Source organism: Myripristis murdjan, chromosome 23 (genome assembly GCF_902150065.1).
Source record: "Myripristis murdjan chromosome 23, fMyrMur1.1, whole genome shotgun sequence".
NCBI lineage: Eukaryota > Metazoa > Chordata > Actinopteri > Holocentriformes > Holocentridae > Myripristis > Myripristis murdjan.
The window spans coordinates 25,213,755-25,228,279 of record NC_044002.1 but is presented as its reverse complement, the minus strand read 5'-3'; the positions used below and the strand labels follow the sequence as shown (position 1 = coordinate 25,228,279).

Here is a 14,525-nt window from a genome sequence, read left to right as displayed (position 1 = left end):
GGTTCCTCACAGCACCAGGAAATGGTTCTTCAGGCTTGTGCTCCACAGCACAACCCAGTTTTACTGTCAGATCTCGGCAGCACCATGCAAAACGTCCGCACAACCTTTGAGGTGTTGGTAAAGAATGCAGGAGGTTTTTTAACAAGATTTTAAGAGCTATGCCTGGTTTAAATGCATCCATTTTTTTTATTTAAACAAATCAGACATTACTGCAGTTCCACACAGAAGGAAGGAACCTGTGCTGCCTGTTTTGGATGAAACACTTTGACCCCGGCGTACTGTATTTTGGATGTAAGTCTAATTGGCCCACCAGTGTCAGGAGAATGATGCATTTTTACATCGATATCCAGTATCCACAAAATGAAAATAATTGGCTCACCACAGCACCACCAAAAAGCCAAAAGTCCCGTGTGAAGTCAGTTTTTGGGTGATGACTGATGGATTTTGGGGTCCAGCATTTTGATTGTAAATGATTTACCCACCACAGCACATCAAACAGGGCCTTTAAGAACCTTTAAGGTCTTGCTGGAAGTGTGTGAGATGTGTCTAGCCAGCAGTAGTTCCACAAAGAACAGCAAACAGAACTAAGGAACCATTTGAAACCCTCTTTTTTTTCAGTGTGTGCCCCCGGAGAGGGAGAGGACAGGAGCGGCACAGCTCTCTGGCTCGGGCTCGGCGGTACGGTTGGGGTGTGGCGCTGCGTTTTGGCCGGTTGAGTCATGACCACAGCGGACGGAGCGGAGGACTGGCGAACGACCGCTGGACCGGGCTCGACTTCAAACGGCAGGCGGAGCGCGGATCCACCCTGCTGATTTATTAGATTCATGCAGAGAAAGCTGCGGCTGCCGGCACACCGAGGTGTTGCTCTGCTTTTCCTGCGGAGTCGCTCTGTGTTTTTCTGTGTGGCAATGAGCAGCGCCGCATGGGAAAGTTCAGAGAGCGTGGAATGTGACATGTTCAAAATGATGGTGATACTGGGACGGGCAGGGGGGGGGGGGGGGGGGGGGGGGGGGGGGGAGCTCTCCAGGGAAAACAATCCTGGTTTTACGAGAGTAACTTTCAAAGTCCTCACATATACAACACAGAACTGCATCACACTCAAGTAGATGCCATGTTACTTTACTGATTTCTCAAGTCAAAGTCCCACAGTGACAGTAACAGTTGAGTGAGTGGATTTAGGCTCTGAAAGCACAGAGATCAAACTAGATTCTTTGAGGTGTAAAAATGAGAAATTAAAAAAATATATATATATACCAAAAGTACAACATACATAAAAAAAAAGCTATTCAGTTAAAGTGAGTGGAGTGAATGTGATTATCTGCTTCCAGTGTGCCAGGTTGGTGATTTCTGTGATCCACTCAAAGTTAAAGGAAAGCACATGGATAGTTTATCTGAGTGTATGTGAACCAGCACGCCGTGTACCCTCGCTCTCCTCTTATCTCGTTTTATTTCCTTCCATCTCTCCCTCTCTCTTTATCTCAGAGACAGAGACAAAACAAGCTCTCATAATATAAATATGTGTGGTCATGCTGGTGTCAGAAACTTACCCACCAAACGGCTGCTATGCTGTGTCATGTCATGGTGTCAGGGTTAGGATTATTAATCCTCAGTGACTCTGCACAGCATGTAGATTAACATGTTTCTGCAGGACCACAAAGTGCAGTGATGAAGACAATCGCATGCTGTGTTGGCTCACATCATGTCATGTGACGTGAAGTCATGTCAAGTTAGGTCATTTCATGTCATGTCATGTCATATGATCATGATATCATGATATGTCATATGATGTTATATCATCATGTTATGGTACCCCATGTCACATCATGTAATGTCATGTTACATGATGTCATGTTACCCCATGTTAGGTTATGTCATGTCATGTATGTCATGTTACCTCATGTCATGTCATGTCACTTCATGTCATGTCATGTCATGTCATGTCATGTTACGTTATGTCATGTCATGTCATGTCATGTTACCTCATGTCATGTCATGTTACCTCCTGTCATGTTACGTTATGTCTTGTCATGTCATGTTACCTCATGTCATGTCATGTTACTTCATGTCATGTCATATTATGTTATGTCATGTCATGTCATGTTACTTCATGTCATGTCATATTATGTTATGTCATGTCATGTTACGTTATGTCATGTCATGCATGTCATGTTACCTCATGTCATGTCATGTTACTTTATGTCATGTCATATTATGTTATGTCATGTCATGTTACGTTATGTCATGTCATGCATGTCATGTTACCTCATGTCATGTTACGTTATGTCTTGTCATGTCATGTTACCTCATGTCATGTCATGTTACTTCATGTCATGTCATATTATGTTATGTCATGTCATGTTACTTCATGTCATGTCATATTATGTTATGTCATGTCATGTCATGTTACTTCATGTCATGTTACGTTATGTCTTGTCATGTCATGTTACCTCATGTCATGTCATGTCATATTATGTTATGTCATGTCATGTCATGTTACCTCATGTCATGTTACGTTATGTCTTGTCATGTCATGTTACCTCATGTCATGTCATGTTACTTCATGTCATGTCATATTATGTTTTGTCATGTCATGTCATGTTACTTCATGTCATGTCATATTATGTCATGTCATGTCATGTTACCTCATGTCATGTTACGTTATGTCTTGTCATGTCATGTTACCTCATGTCATGTCATGTTACTTCATGTCATGTCATATTATGTTTTGTCATGTCATGTCATGTTACTTCATGTCATGTCATATTATGTTATGTCATGTCATGTTACCTCATGTCATGTCATGTCATGTTACCTCATGTCATTTTACCTTATGTAATGTCATGTTACATCATGCCATGTCATGTTCCCTCATGTCGTGTTATGTTAAATCATGTCATGTTGTGCCACTGTTGTGTTGGCTCATGCCCTCTGATTGCCATGTTGAGTCCTCACTGTCATGTCTGGTCATTGTTTTGAGTTTACCATGTCATGGTGTTCTGTCATGACTGTCATGTCTGCACACTGTCAAGTTGAGTCACTGAGTCGTTGCTGTGCTGCGTCCTCACTGTCACGTCACGCCATGGTTGTGTTTTGAGCGTCACATTATGTGACATCATGACGCCATGTCACGTCACATCTCAGCCTTCTCCTTGGAGCTGGAGTTGGAGCTTTATGTTAACTTGAGCGGCAGTGGGCATTAAATTAAGTTCTATAGGAAGTGGAAGTCAACAGCACATTAGTTTTCATTAGGGAGAAATGTTGAGGCTGATCTGCTGTCTGGAACAAAAAACAGGTTCCCACTGTGAGGGACTGACAACACATTGCTGCCGCCGCTAATTAAATTCCATCCTGCTGAAGGGTGAGAGAGAGAGGGAGAGAGAGAGGGAGGGAGAGAGGGAGAGAGAGAGAGAGAGAGAGAGGAGGAGGAGGAGGAGGAGGAGGAGGAGGAGGAAGTGTCTCTTGGTCAGGGAACATTGTTGCTTCATGTGTCACTGTGTCTCTGGAGCTGCAGGACGTTTCCTGAGATAGCGACAGTTTTAAAAAGCAGCTTTATTTTCTCAGCGCTGACCTCAGCCGGCCTGCAGATACGGGACGGGGGCTGTGATGTCACGCCGTCTCTGCCCAAATACGGCCATGTCAGAGGTCCCAGGACCAGCCGGCTGGCTCAGAGTCCAACGAACACAGCGAGAGGCCTTTCTAACGAAACAGCCACGATGGACAATGCCAGGAAATATTTGTCCTCTGAGACGGAGCGAACTGCTTTTCTCTTGAGTAAAAATTCCACCTGCAGATCCTCTCGCCCTGTTACGCATCATCAATCAATCTGTGGTTTTCAGAGCATTCCAGGAGTAGTTTTGTGAAGGGTGTGTGTGTGAAGTGCTGCAATTTACCACTCCTGCACTGTCTTTCCCCCGAACTGCCTTTTCCTATGAACTTATGAGTGCATATGCTGGACGATAAATGCTGGAACTGATTAAAATACACTTTTTGATAAATATGGCAGGGCTTTTGTCAGATCAAGTGTATTGAGAGAAAGAACTTTAACATTTAAATAAACATTTGTTCCATTCAGTCTTCATTCACACAATTAAGCCTGTCAAGCACTGATAAAACTCCCCACATTTTGGATTATTGTGAAAAAGCTTATGTCTTTGGCGACATTCCCAATTCCCTATTTCTGCTGGAATTGTAGAATTAAAAACTAGAGCGTGGCCAATTACCGTGTCTGACGATTCCATGACTCTCTCAAAGTTTTCCTCCCGTTTTTCTTTCTCCATCATGTCCTGGAGCGACCTGGGCGTGTATTTTTCACGCAGGATTTATTTCACTGCCACAAGAGGGAGACAAATCGCCCAAAACTCGAGAGATCCCTGCTGCAGTTTGTTCAAATCAAATCGCTGCTATCGTTCCCAAAAGTGAAGAGTTAGAATTTAAGACAGAATTCACCTGTTTGATTATACTTTTGTCAGTCTCTTTTCAACATTCATCCACTACATTCTTTATTTTTCTGTTACGCCTCATATTTTCAGTTCCTTTTTGTTTGTCAGTTCCTTTCCTTTGCCTTTCCAGAACTACCTCACAGAGCATGACTGCGCATTTTGATAAGAGAAAGTTATTATGAGGGTTTTTATTCCATATGAGAGGCTCAGACAGGCGTTATTATCACATTCACAGTGACTCAGTGTTGTTTTATTTCTCATGGCTGTGTTTGGTCTACGGCCTCATGGCTCTTTCAAGGCTCTGACAGTCATGTGTGATCAAGTCCGACGCCGCCCTTCCCTCCCTGCTGCCTTTCAGCACGATCTTTCACCTCAGAAAACATCAAGAGGAAACCATCCAGACCGAATCACAGTATCACCCACTCTGTCATGGTTTTTACTGAATGCCTGACCAGGTGCAGGTTTATGTTGAATCACTCAAGATCTGCTGTAAACACTCCGACACACCCTGAAGAGAAACATCACAGCAAGCTTAGGAAATGGGAATCTAACCGTCTATCCACCCATGTTTGAAAGTTAAATCTTCTCATTTGAGCCTCTGCAGGTTGAAGGGAAGGCTCTAGTAAAGCTTTGTGGTGCAGTGTGTTGTTTTATTAGAGCCATTTAGCTGTGTTGAATATTTTGGACCTCAAAAGCTTGAAATCATGTAAAACTGAGCTGGGCCTAAAGGTTTTCAGTCGGAAGGTGTTGGTCAAGGAGAAGGTGAAGAGAAACATCTGTCCTTAAATGTACGTAGACCATCACGAAACCTTTAACCGAACCATCGTCGATCTGAAATGAAGACAGATTCAGAAGCTGCAGGGTGTGAAGCAGTGCGGCACCGAGCGTCAAACACACACACACACCTATGGACACGAACCATTAGAAGCAGCTATAAGACCACCAATGACAATCTGGAACACGGATTACAAACACGCCTTGCTAGTAATGCTGCGTTCAGGCAATTTCTGGGCTTATCATCGGAGATTTGCACCTCAACACCTCGACAAACTTGCAAATACAAGGAGGCGAACTCAGGCAAGTTCCATGATCCCCGAGTTGTGATGCATCACCGCGACATGTGGATGACCTGGACTCAGTGAACTCAGGTCAAATAACATCCGTACGTCTTGCTTTTCTTGATCATCATGTGGGTGAACGACTGGAACAGAGATCCGTCGTATCATTAAGGCAAAGTGATCCACATAATTCACTCCTGCAGTTCATTGGTAGCATCTTTCAGTGGATGATGTCATTGCTTCAGTTTCACTTTAGTTTCGGTTTCAGTTTTTCCATTTAAAAAAAACATCCTTTTGGGCCTTAAATGTAACTCTCGTGACCAGAGCTCTGTTCACACAGCCAGGACGTCACATCCTGCAGCAGTCCTGAACACTGAGCCAGATTTGAAAATCTAACCATGAACAAAATGTTTTTTCTCGAGGTTCCACTAATTTTGCATGTGTCATTTCCAGTTGGTCTTTTTTTTTTTTTTTTTTTTTTTTAAATAAAACACCCAAACGACTGGCAGGGCTGCTGCTAATGATATGCAAAGCAGCGCGCCGTCAGCTGGCGGCTGATTGGCCGTGGGATTTGTGATGTACCAAATCCAGCTGGCCCAGGGTCTGTCTGAATCTCACACACACACACACCTCCACCTCCAGCAGAGGAGTGTGAAAACACCTCTCTACTGACAAACTTTGGCCAGAAACATTTTAGGGGACAGAAACAGAAGAAAAACACATTTTTGAGTAGCGGGGGATTTTAAAGATTACCACCCAAACACAAACACCTGAGAGGCACCAGCTGGTGACACTTTGCTGATGTACAAAATAACGAGATCCACTCGAATGCAACATTAATCTTAGAGATTTCTGAGACGAATGGTTCCAGGAGGGGTTTTGAAGTCATGATGTGGCAGGAGGGGGTTTTACACAAACTGCACACAGCAGTGATGCAGGAGAAATGCACGATGCCGTGGTTAACCCTGTGCCTTCTCTAACCTCAGCGGACAGCTGGCGTTCTCACATCAAACTGACCTCGATGATGTAGTCGTTGCCGTCTTTTCCGTGCACGGCCTTCACGGCGCAGATGTCGAGGCCGCCAAACATCTCGGCGCAGGAGTCGACCCACAGCCGGTATCTGGAACAGAAGGACGCAGAGCTGATAAAACTACAGTTAAAGACCAGATATTTTCCTGCTGGAGTCTACGGGCGTCAGTGAGGACGAGCTGGAAGCCGTTTGTCTGCAGCTCGAAGCCAAACCGGCAGCTGTGACACTTCCAGATAAAGTGTGAAACGCGTCTGAATTATAATATCAAAGCTGTGATTTTCAAAATGCAAGACTCTGAGTTTTTATCATGAAGGCAAACCTTCCTGAACCGAGCTCGTACAGAACCAGCGCTCACAGCTTTCACCGTCTTTAAAGGTCATTCCAGTGTGTTTGACCTGACCTGCTGCTTTCCCTTCCTTTTCACTTCACTGCAGGTCATTTTCCACCGTCTATCACGTTATGATTGCCGAATTTTCCTTCCTTATCTTTTGAAAAAAAAAAAGAAAGAAACAAACAAATAAATAATAACATTATGTGCTGGAAAATTACAGAGGCAACGCTGAGTTTACAGCTTTTTTTGACAGTGGTAATTGCAATTTTTTATTAATTTTTATAATTTAACCTTTATTTAACCAGGTAAGTCCCATTGAGAAGGTGAGAGCTCTTTTACCAGGGAGCAGCAGCAGCTCCAAAATGACTCACAAACATGTAAAGAACATGCCTTATAAAACAAAACATATGAAATATATTTGGCTAAGAAGAAAATGCCATAATAGTAACACAATAAGAGTAAAAAACAAGCACAACAAGACAACACAAACAAACAAAAATGTACTTTCTTATAGGGGCGCTCCATGTAAAGCAGCATGTTTCTGTACTGAGTGTGTAACTGTGTGTGTGTGTGTGTGAGAGTGTGTGTGTGTGTGTGTGTGTGTGAGTCAGCTCACCTGTCAGTCATGGCGATCTGCTCCAACATGGCCGAGCCCGTGTTGGCCTTCCAGTTTCCGGAGATCGACGTTCTCCTGAAAACAAACAAGCAGAGCGAGGCGTCATCCTGCTGGAGGCCACAAACTCACCGGCAGCAGGAACCCCCTCAGGACCGTCAGGACCTTATCGCCACGCTTTCATGATGAGGAGCGGCCGGTTCCTGCAGTGATTGTGCCGACGCAGGAACACGAAAGCGAAAGGGTGTTGACTCACAGGCTCATTGTTGCTGCTCGCTCGCTCGGCTGAAATGCAGGCGGCCAAGCGAGGACTCGGGTCTGCGAGCGGCGTGAGGACATTGAGGACTGATTACAGAACAGGCATTGTCTCCCGTTTGGGAAAACTCCCTGGACGTTCCTGGAAAGAGCAGCCCTATTCTTACCGTTTTATCTGGATCTGCATCTGTTTTGTACCGTAAATAATTTCGAGACAAACGCCACATCGCCGTGTGCTGACGCAGAGTTTCCTGCCGAGTCACGTCCAGCCCTGCCAAACGCCGACAGACGACTGAAACTCAACCAAAGGAAAGTTTTTTGGCTCCATCGACTCAGTGAGGATGTGGACTTCACATGTTGTCTGTAATCACTCCTGTGCACGCGCTCTCTGGTTATTCTCTAAACCTGTAAATGGGTAAAGATTCTCCATTTACAATGCTTATATTATGAACATTATGAATATTATGATCTTGTTTTTTTTTTGTTGTTTGTTTTTTACTGGAGTTACTCTAAGTCCGTGGTTCTCAAATGGGCGTATGCGTACCTTTAGGGGTTACACTGTGGATTACCAACCTGGGCCCATCAGGACCCGACAGGTCAGGCTGGGTTCAGACAAAAATTAGAAATTATGTTCAGGTTCAGTTCAGGTTCAGTCATGTTGGTGTTATACAGTACAGTGCTGGAGTTTACATGACGACGCTGAAGGCAACACGTAGGCCGATCCGCACTCTCCTAGGGATACGTCGGTGTACTGCAGCAGGTACCTGAGATTTTTTTTTTTTAAATGTCAGAATCTGCTCAGTATCAGGTTGTTGTTTCACACTGATGGAGCTGGACTGGACTGGATGTGTTTTTTTCTACCTTTCTGCTCTGGTTAGGGGGAACTGGGCTGAAAAAAAAATTCAAAGGAGGAACATTATTTAAAATAAGAGAGCCACTGGTCTCTTATGTGTCTTCTGTTTCTAAAGCCCTGATGAAGAACATGGAGTAAGAAAGCAGGGAGGAACATCATGATCAGCACCTGCAAACAAACACCACTCCAGGCGTCCCATTCAAAATTAACTTAAAGGGACAATTCACCCATTTTGAAAAAAAATAAAATAATAAAAATAAATAAAAAATAAAATACATATATATATATATATATATATATATATATATATATATATATATGTATGTATTTTCTCCCCCCAGCTGCTCTGTAGGACAGTCGTGTTGTTGTGTTCCTCTCTTCGTTACTGAGTGGCTCGTTACTTCTGACTGGATGCTACCAATGCTAACTATTAGCCTCCTTCCCCCCAGCTAACATTCTTAAAAATTACCACTTTAATCCACTTTAATCCACTCAGAGAAGGTTTAACATTAATTAATTAAACTAATTTATTCAGAGTGTAAAAGTAAACTTTCTGGTGAAATTGCTCTGAAAAATGAGAGGAATGGGACCTGCCACTGTGCCGTCTCATGCCACATTCACTTGCACTCGGACAGCAGAGTTTCAGTCCTGAAAATTTTCAATTAGAGCGCACAAACTGGGGTGGCAAGGCCTGTTTTTATGGTGGCAGCTGCCGCCCCGTGCCACCCTGCAGATCCGGCCCTGCCAGCCAGTTTCCAGCACTCAGTAACAGTGACAGGACGACAGCACCACCACCATCCTACAACACAGCTAGAGCTAGAGCTTTTTCAAACTGGGTGAATTATCCCTTTAAATGAGAGAGCAGTGCCCTCCACACATCCAGTGTGATGTTGCGACCTCGGTTTGTCTGCATGACGACGTCACCGCTGATTGAATATAAACACAAATTACACCCATAAAGGCTCGTCATGTGAAGGCGGCGTCTTTCTGTTGTGGCGGTTGGAAACGTTTGAAGTGTGTTTGCTCGGTTTCACTGCTGACATGATCAGGCTGATGAAGATTCCTCCCCGATCACAACCGCAAACCGCCATGAAATGTGATTTTCCGTGCACGACGGCCACCCATTTAACTGCTCGGTCATGTCTGTCAGTGAGTTAATTCTTCACACTGGTTTTGAATGAGTTTTCATTTGGCGTTCACTGTGTCGCAGGTTTTTCCACCCTGACAGGAGTAAAAACCTGATGGAAAAAAAAAACAGAATATTTGGGATTTTTTGGCAAATGGAAATACAGTTACAGTGGGGAAACGGCTCACATGTAGGCCTTGTAGTTGCCGCCGATCTTCTGGATGCGGATGTCGTACTTGGACTGGACGTAGGGCTCGGCGGTGGCGTACGTCCCGGCCAGAGCCACGACGCTGGTGATGTCCTGGAAGTCCTGCTGGCTCTCCACTTTGATCTGCGGGAGAGACGCCGCTCGTTAGTGACCCGCTAATGGCATGGAGCAACGCTAACAAAGCTGGCGGGTCGCCGGCCAGATTCCCGCAGGAATTTCACACTTTAGCACAGGCGGGATAATGAGAAACACTTCCAGCAGCGGCTTTGAACTCGTTCCCATCATGCTTCACAGGTTAAGTGATTAGACTTTAGACTGCAGACACAAGCCGGGGGGAAATTACACACCGGCAGCCCACTTACAGAAAACACAACCGTTAAAACTTAAAAGGTATATTTCACCAGATTTTCCGACAGATAATGAGGTCTGAGCGTTGGTAAACAGGAAACAGCTTGTCACCTGTCATTAGTTTGTCGTTTAAAGCGGTAATCTGCCAAATTAGTAATTAGGCGCTGCCGTGTTTCTGCACTACACGGCCCAGAGATCGCCTGTCAATCAAACGGAGAGGGCGGGGCTTGGATTTATTGTTGATGCAGTTTGAATTTCTCTTTTTTTTGTTTTTCTTCTGTTTATTCCAAACAAAGCAGAGGGTGCATCACTTCCTGTGCAGCAGGAAAGAGCAGAGCGACCCCAGAGAGGCTGATTTGTCAAGGATTTGCAGGGAGGACATTTACCACCATGGAGGTTCACATGTTTGTGCAGGCACCGTGGAAAATTGCATATGCAGCCAATTACATATGTACTTCAAGGTGTTCTGATGAAGGACAACAAAATTATAGGAGGACGGAATGGAAATGAATTCAAATGACCCACTAACATTTATTAAAACATGTTCCTTGACCATATTTGTCACACAGCTTTACATACATAAACAGCGTCAGAGAATAAAATAAGGGAATACAAAAGTGACAATACAATTAGACAGGTTATATATGCTTTCATATTCATTATAGATTCTCCAGTTAAATGTTCACAGTGTGTTTACATAACAGAAGACTGTCTTTCTCAGTCAGTGTCTCTCATACAGTTCAGTGTTCGTGTCCACTGGTTCACAGTAGGTGGATGAGCTTTAACCTGTAATTTTATTTATGGGCTATAAACATGAGAGCTCTAAGAAAATGTCATTTATTTGCCCGAACTCCTTTAGAGATACATCACGTAGAATCAACTGATGTCATGGTTTGAATGATACGTTTAGGTTCAGGGTAAATGTTATCAAAAGTGGTTATCACTATTGGTGTTCTAAAAAATCTAATTCTCAATTTCTAACTGAACTGAACTCTTTTGCGGCACCTTTACCGCAACCTGATGCAAACGATCACACCAGCCTGCATTAACCGGGAGGTACGGCTCTCAGGTCACCCTGAGATCAGATCTCATCTGTGTGTGGACAGAAACGGCCCATCTCTTCCAGTTTCCACCTGGTGCAGGTGTCTTTGCTGCTGCGTTGCTGTCTGGAGGCTGAAAGTGACTGATGCCCCTTTTCCACCAGAAAAAACCTGGTGCTAGTTCGGAGCTGGTGCTAGAGCCGGTGCTTAACCTGGTGCCAACGAAGAACCGGTTTGCTTTTCCACCAGCCAAGAGCCAAGTGGAGCCAAGTCAGAGCCACGTCATGACGTCTTCGGAAAACGTAATGACGGGTGCGCGAGACGCTCACTCAGAATCACAATAACCATCATGAATGAATGAATGAATGATACTTTATTAATCCTTTGCAGGAAATTACATTGTCACGGCAGCTCCATTACTTCAACACATAAAACTGCACACTCATACAATCCAGCGGCTGCAGCGTCTCTGTCTCTGTCCGCCCGTCCTGTCCTGAAGCCGGTGAAACTGATCAGTGAGTCGGGGATGATGTTCGTGAGCCGCGTCTCAGTCAAGCATATAATGCTGCTTTCCCGATACAGTTTCTGGCCCCGAGTGGAGCAGGATCTGGATTTATTAGCGATGCAAATACTGCTTGTGTCTTTACAAGCCTACATTTCAATACAGAGGCGAAAAACACAATTATTGCCGGCTACCTGTCGGATTCGTGATCGGAACGAATGACAGCGATGTTTAGTTATAAAACGGGTGCTTCTCATCCTTAAATGTAATTTGCTGAGCCGCGTTCCATGCCGCTGTAAAATCAGTATAACCCACGGCTTCTCGGGGATTATTGTTTATGTTTATAGCGTTCGCAGTTCCTGTTTTGTTTTGTAACTCCGCCCACCAATGACGCGGTGGGCCGCGTCATCGGTTCTTTCTCTGGCTCCTGTTTAGCCCCTGCTCGGAGTCGGTGCTTGCCTAGCACCAGTTTGGAACCAGTTTGGCACCAGTTTGGCCCCAGCCCGGGCGGTGGAAAACCAAAAAACTGGTGCTAAGTCAGGCACCGGCTCCGAACCAGCCCCGGTGGAAAAGGGGTATGAGCAGCAAACAGCAGCTCTGAGGTCAGTGCTGCAGTTTTCTCTTCTATTTGAAGCTCATTATCAGACAGTGATGGTGGCCTCCATAAGGGGCGCCGGTGAGCGTCCGCTCTGCTTGTCCCACACACAGGGACGCTGCTTCACCTCAGGGAGCTCAGATGGAGTCCTGATCTGCTCGGGAGCTTTCACTCCGTCTCCTTCCTTCTTACCCGGAGAATCCTCCATTAGAACAGCAGCCCACCAAGGTGGGACAGACCTGGCTGTTAAAGGGGACGGGAGACGGCCTCTGATTGGTTCACTGCATGTTACGCCCAAAACACAGCCAGGATTAATGAAGAGACTCAGGACAAGCCTTTAGAGCCAGGAGCCTGGAGCAAACACACCTTTTGTCCACCGTTAAAATAGAAATATTAGAAACTTGAACACTGAATGAGCTGCACTGTCTCTGCAGACCGGGAGCTCAGAGCGATAAAATAGAGCCCAAAACCTTTTTCATAGCTGTCATCTCTGTTGCTGACAGCCACGTTTCAGGCTCTAGACGGCTCAGTCTTGGTAACATCAGCCGCTAAACTGAGAAACTGCAGTGCAAAAAGGTGCTGAACTGCGGCATACATGCGAGACCCAAGCCACACGGAAGGCATTTAGGTGGAAATACTGCAGATTATTACTCTAATTAATGCTCATAAACAGATGCTGTAATATGAGAGGAGTTGCGTCAGGTGGTGGGAAACAGGCCAGCAGGACAGACAGGCTCGTTCATCAACGGGCTCGAACGTACGGACGACTGTCAGCGCCCGCTTTATGAGATGAGCGGTGATAACATGCAGAGCTTCCTGTCACTCATCAGCATCCCTCCTGCCTGGTACCATCATGGACAAGAGAGGGAGAGAGAGAGAGAGTGAGAGAGAGAGAGAGAGAGGTTAACAAAGAGCTGGCAGGTCCAGTCTTGGTGCACTCCGGTTCGGCTCGTCATGTGGCGGGTTAGGGTTAGCTCTCTGGGCTTTCCTCCAGTGGATTTCCTCAAAGCGGTGGAGACTTTAAATCCTCCAATCAGAACAGACTTGTTCACACTTTTCACAAACCCTCTCACTTCACAATGTAGGACCTTACCTGGAAACAATTCTCTCCCAGTTTTCTACACTGAATTGAATTTCAATTGAATTTTACTGTTTTTAATAATTCTTTGCTTTTTAAATTTTTTAGCCATTTATTTTAATTTATTTTATTTTAATTTATTTTTATTTTATTTTGTTTTATTTTAACTGTTTTTATCGTTTGCTTTTTATTTTATTTCACTGTTTTTAATTACTTATTTTTTTATTCATTTTATTTTGTTTCATTTTATTTTATTTGAACTATTTTAATAATCTATTTTTTTATTTATTTAATAGTTTTTTTATTATCATGTATTAATTATTTTATTTCATTTTATTTTATTTTCCTGGTTGTAATCATTTTTTTATTATTATTTTAATTTGTTTTATTTTATTTTACTTAATTTCCCCCAATGCTTTGTTCCTTGTTCTATTTTTTTTTTTTTAACTCAATATTTTCTGTATTTTGCTGCCTTTTATTCAAGTGGTTGTTTTTTGCAGAACATATGAAAAAAAGAAATAAAGCAAAAAAAACATACACACACAAACACAAATAAAAAAAAATAAATGCAACACAAAATAAACCTCATCTTATTGGTGACTTTAAGCCTTTTGTACGAGGCTGTTTGAGGGTTTCAGGCTGGGTTTGCTGCACGTGCACACACACAACAAAATCCTAAAACACTTGAAACAAGAGCAATAAAAGAAATACAAATTGTGTGGGTGGGACAGCGGAGCCTCAGAGGACGCATAAAAAGAAGAAGAAAGATGACAAAGGCAGATGGGAGTGAACAAAGGAAAAGGGAAACCAAATGTAAAAAAAAAAAAAAAAAAAGCACAGATGAGAATGACACAAAAACAATAAAATACAAAGCATGTTTGATGTTTAAAAGCGGGGCGGGACACTTTGACGGGCGATGTGGGCAAATAAACGCTGCTGTCACTTTGAAGGGGAGCGGCATGGTGGCGCTGACGAGCACTCCCAGCTGAAACCCACAGACAGCGACTGCAGTGTCTCACACGCCGTCAACAGAGTGAAAATGAGCCAGA

The 14,525-nt window shown here is 44.0% G+C and overlaps 1 protein-coding gene across 1 annotated transcript in view; it reads right to left on the bottom strand.

Annotated features, from left to right (window-relative positions):
• The window catches only part of syn3 (synapsin III), a 130,646-nt gene that overhangs the window by 5,261 nt on the left and 110,860 nt on the right, over positions 1-14,525 (bottom strand). The window contains exons 8-10 of the mRNA XM_030045653.1: positions 9,894-10,036; positions 7,475-7,549; positions 6,515-6,617 (exon numbers count right to left, since the gene is read on the bottom strand). Coding sequence (XP_029901513.1) covers positions 6,515-6,617; positions 7,475-7,549; positions 9,894-10,036 — 321 coding nt within the window. The remainder of the gene's footprint in view (positions 1-6,514; positions 6,618-7,474; positions 7,550-9,893; positions 10,037-14,525) is intronic.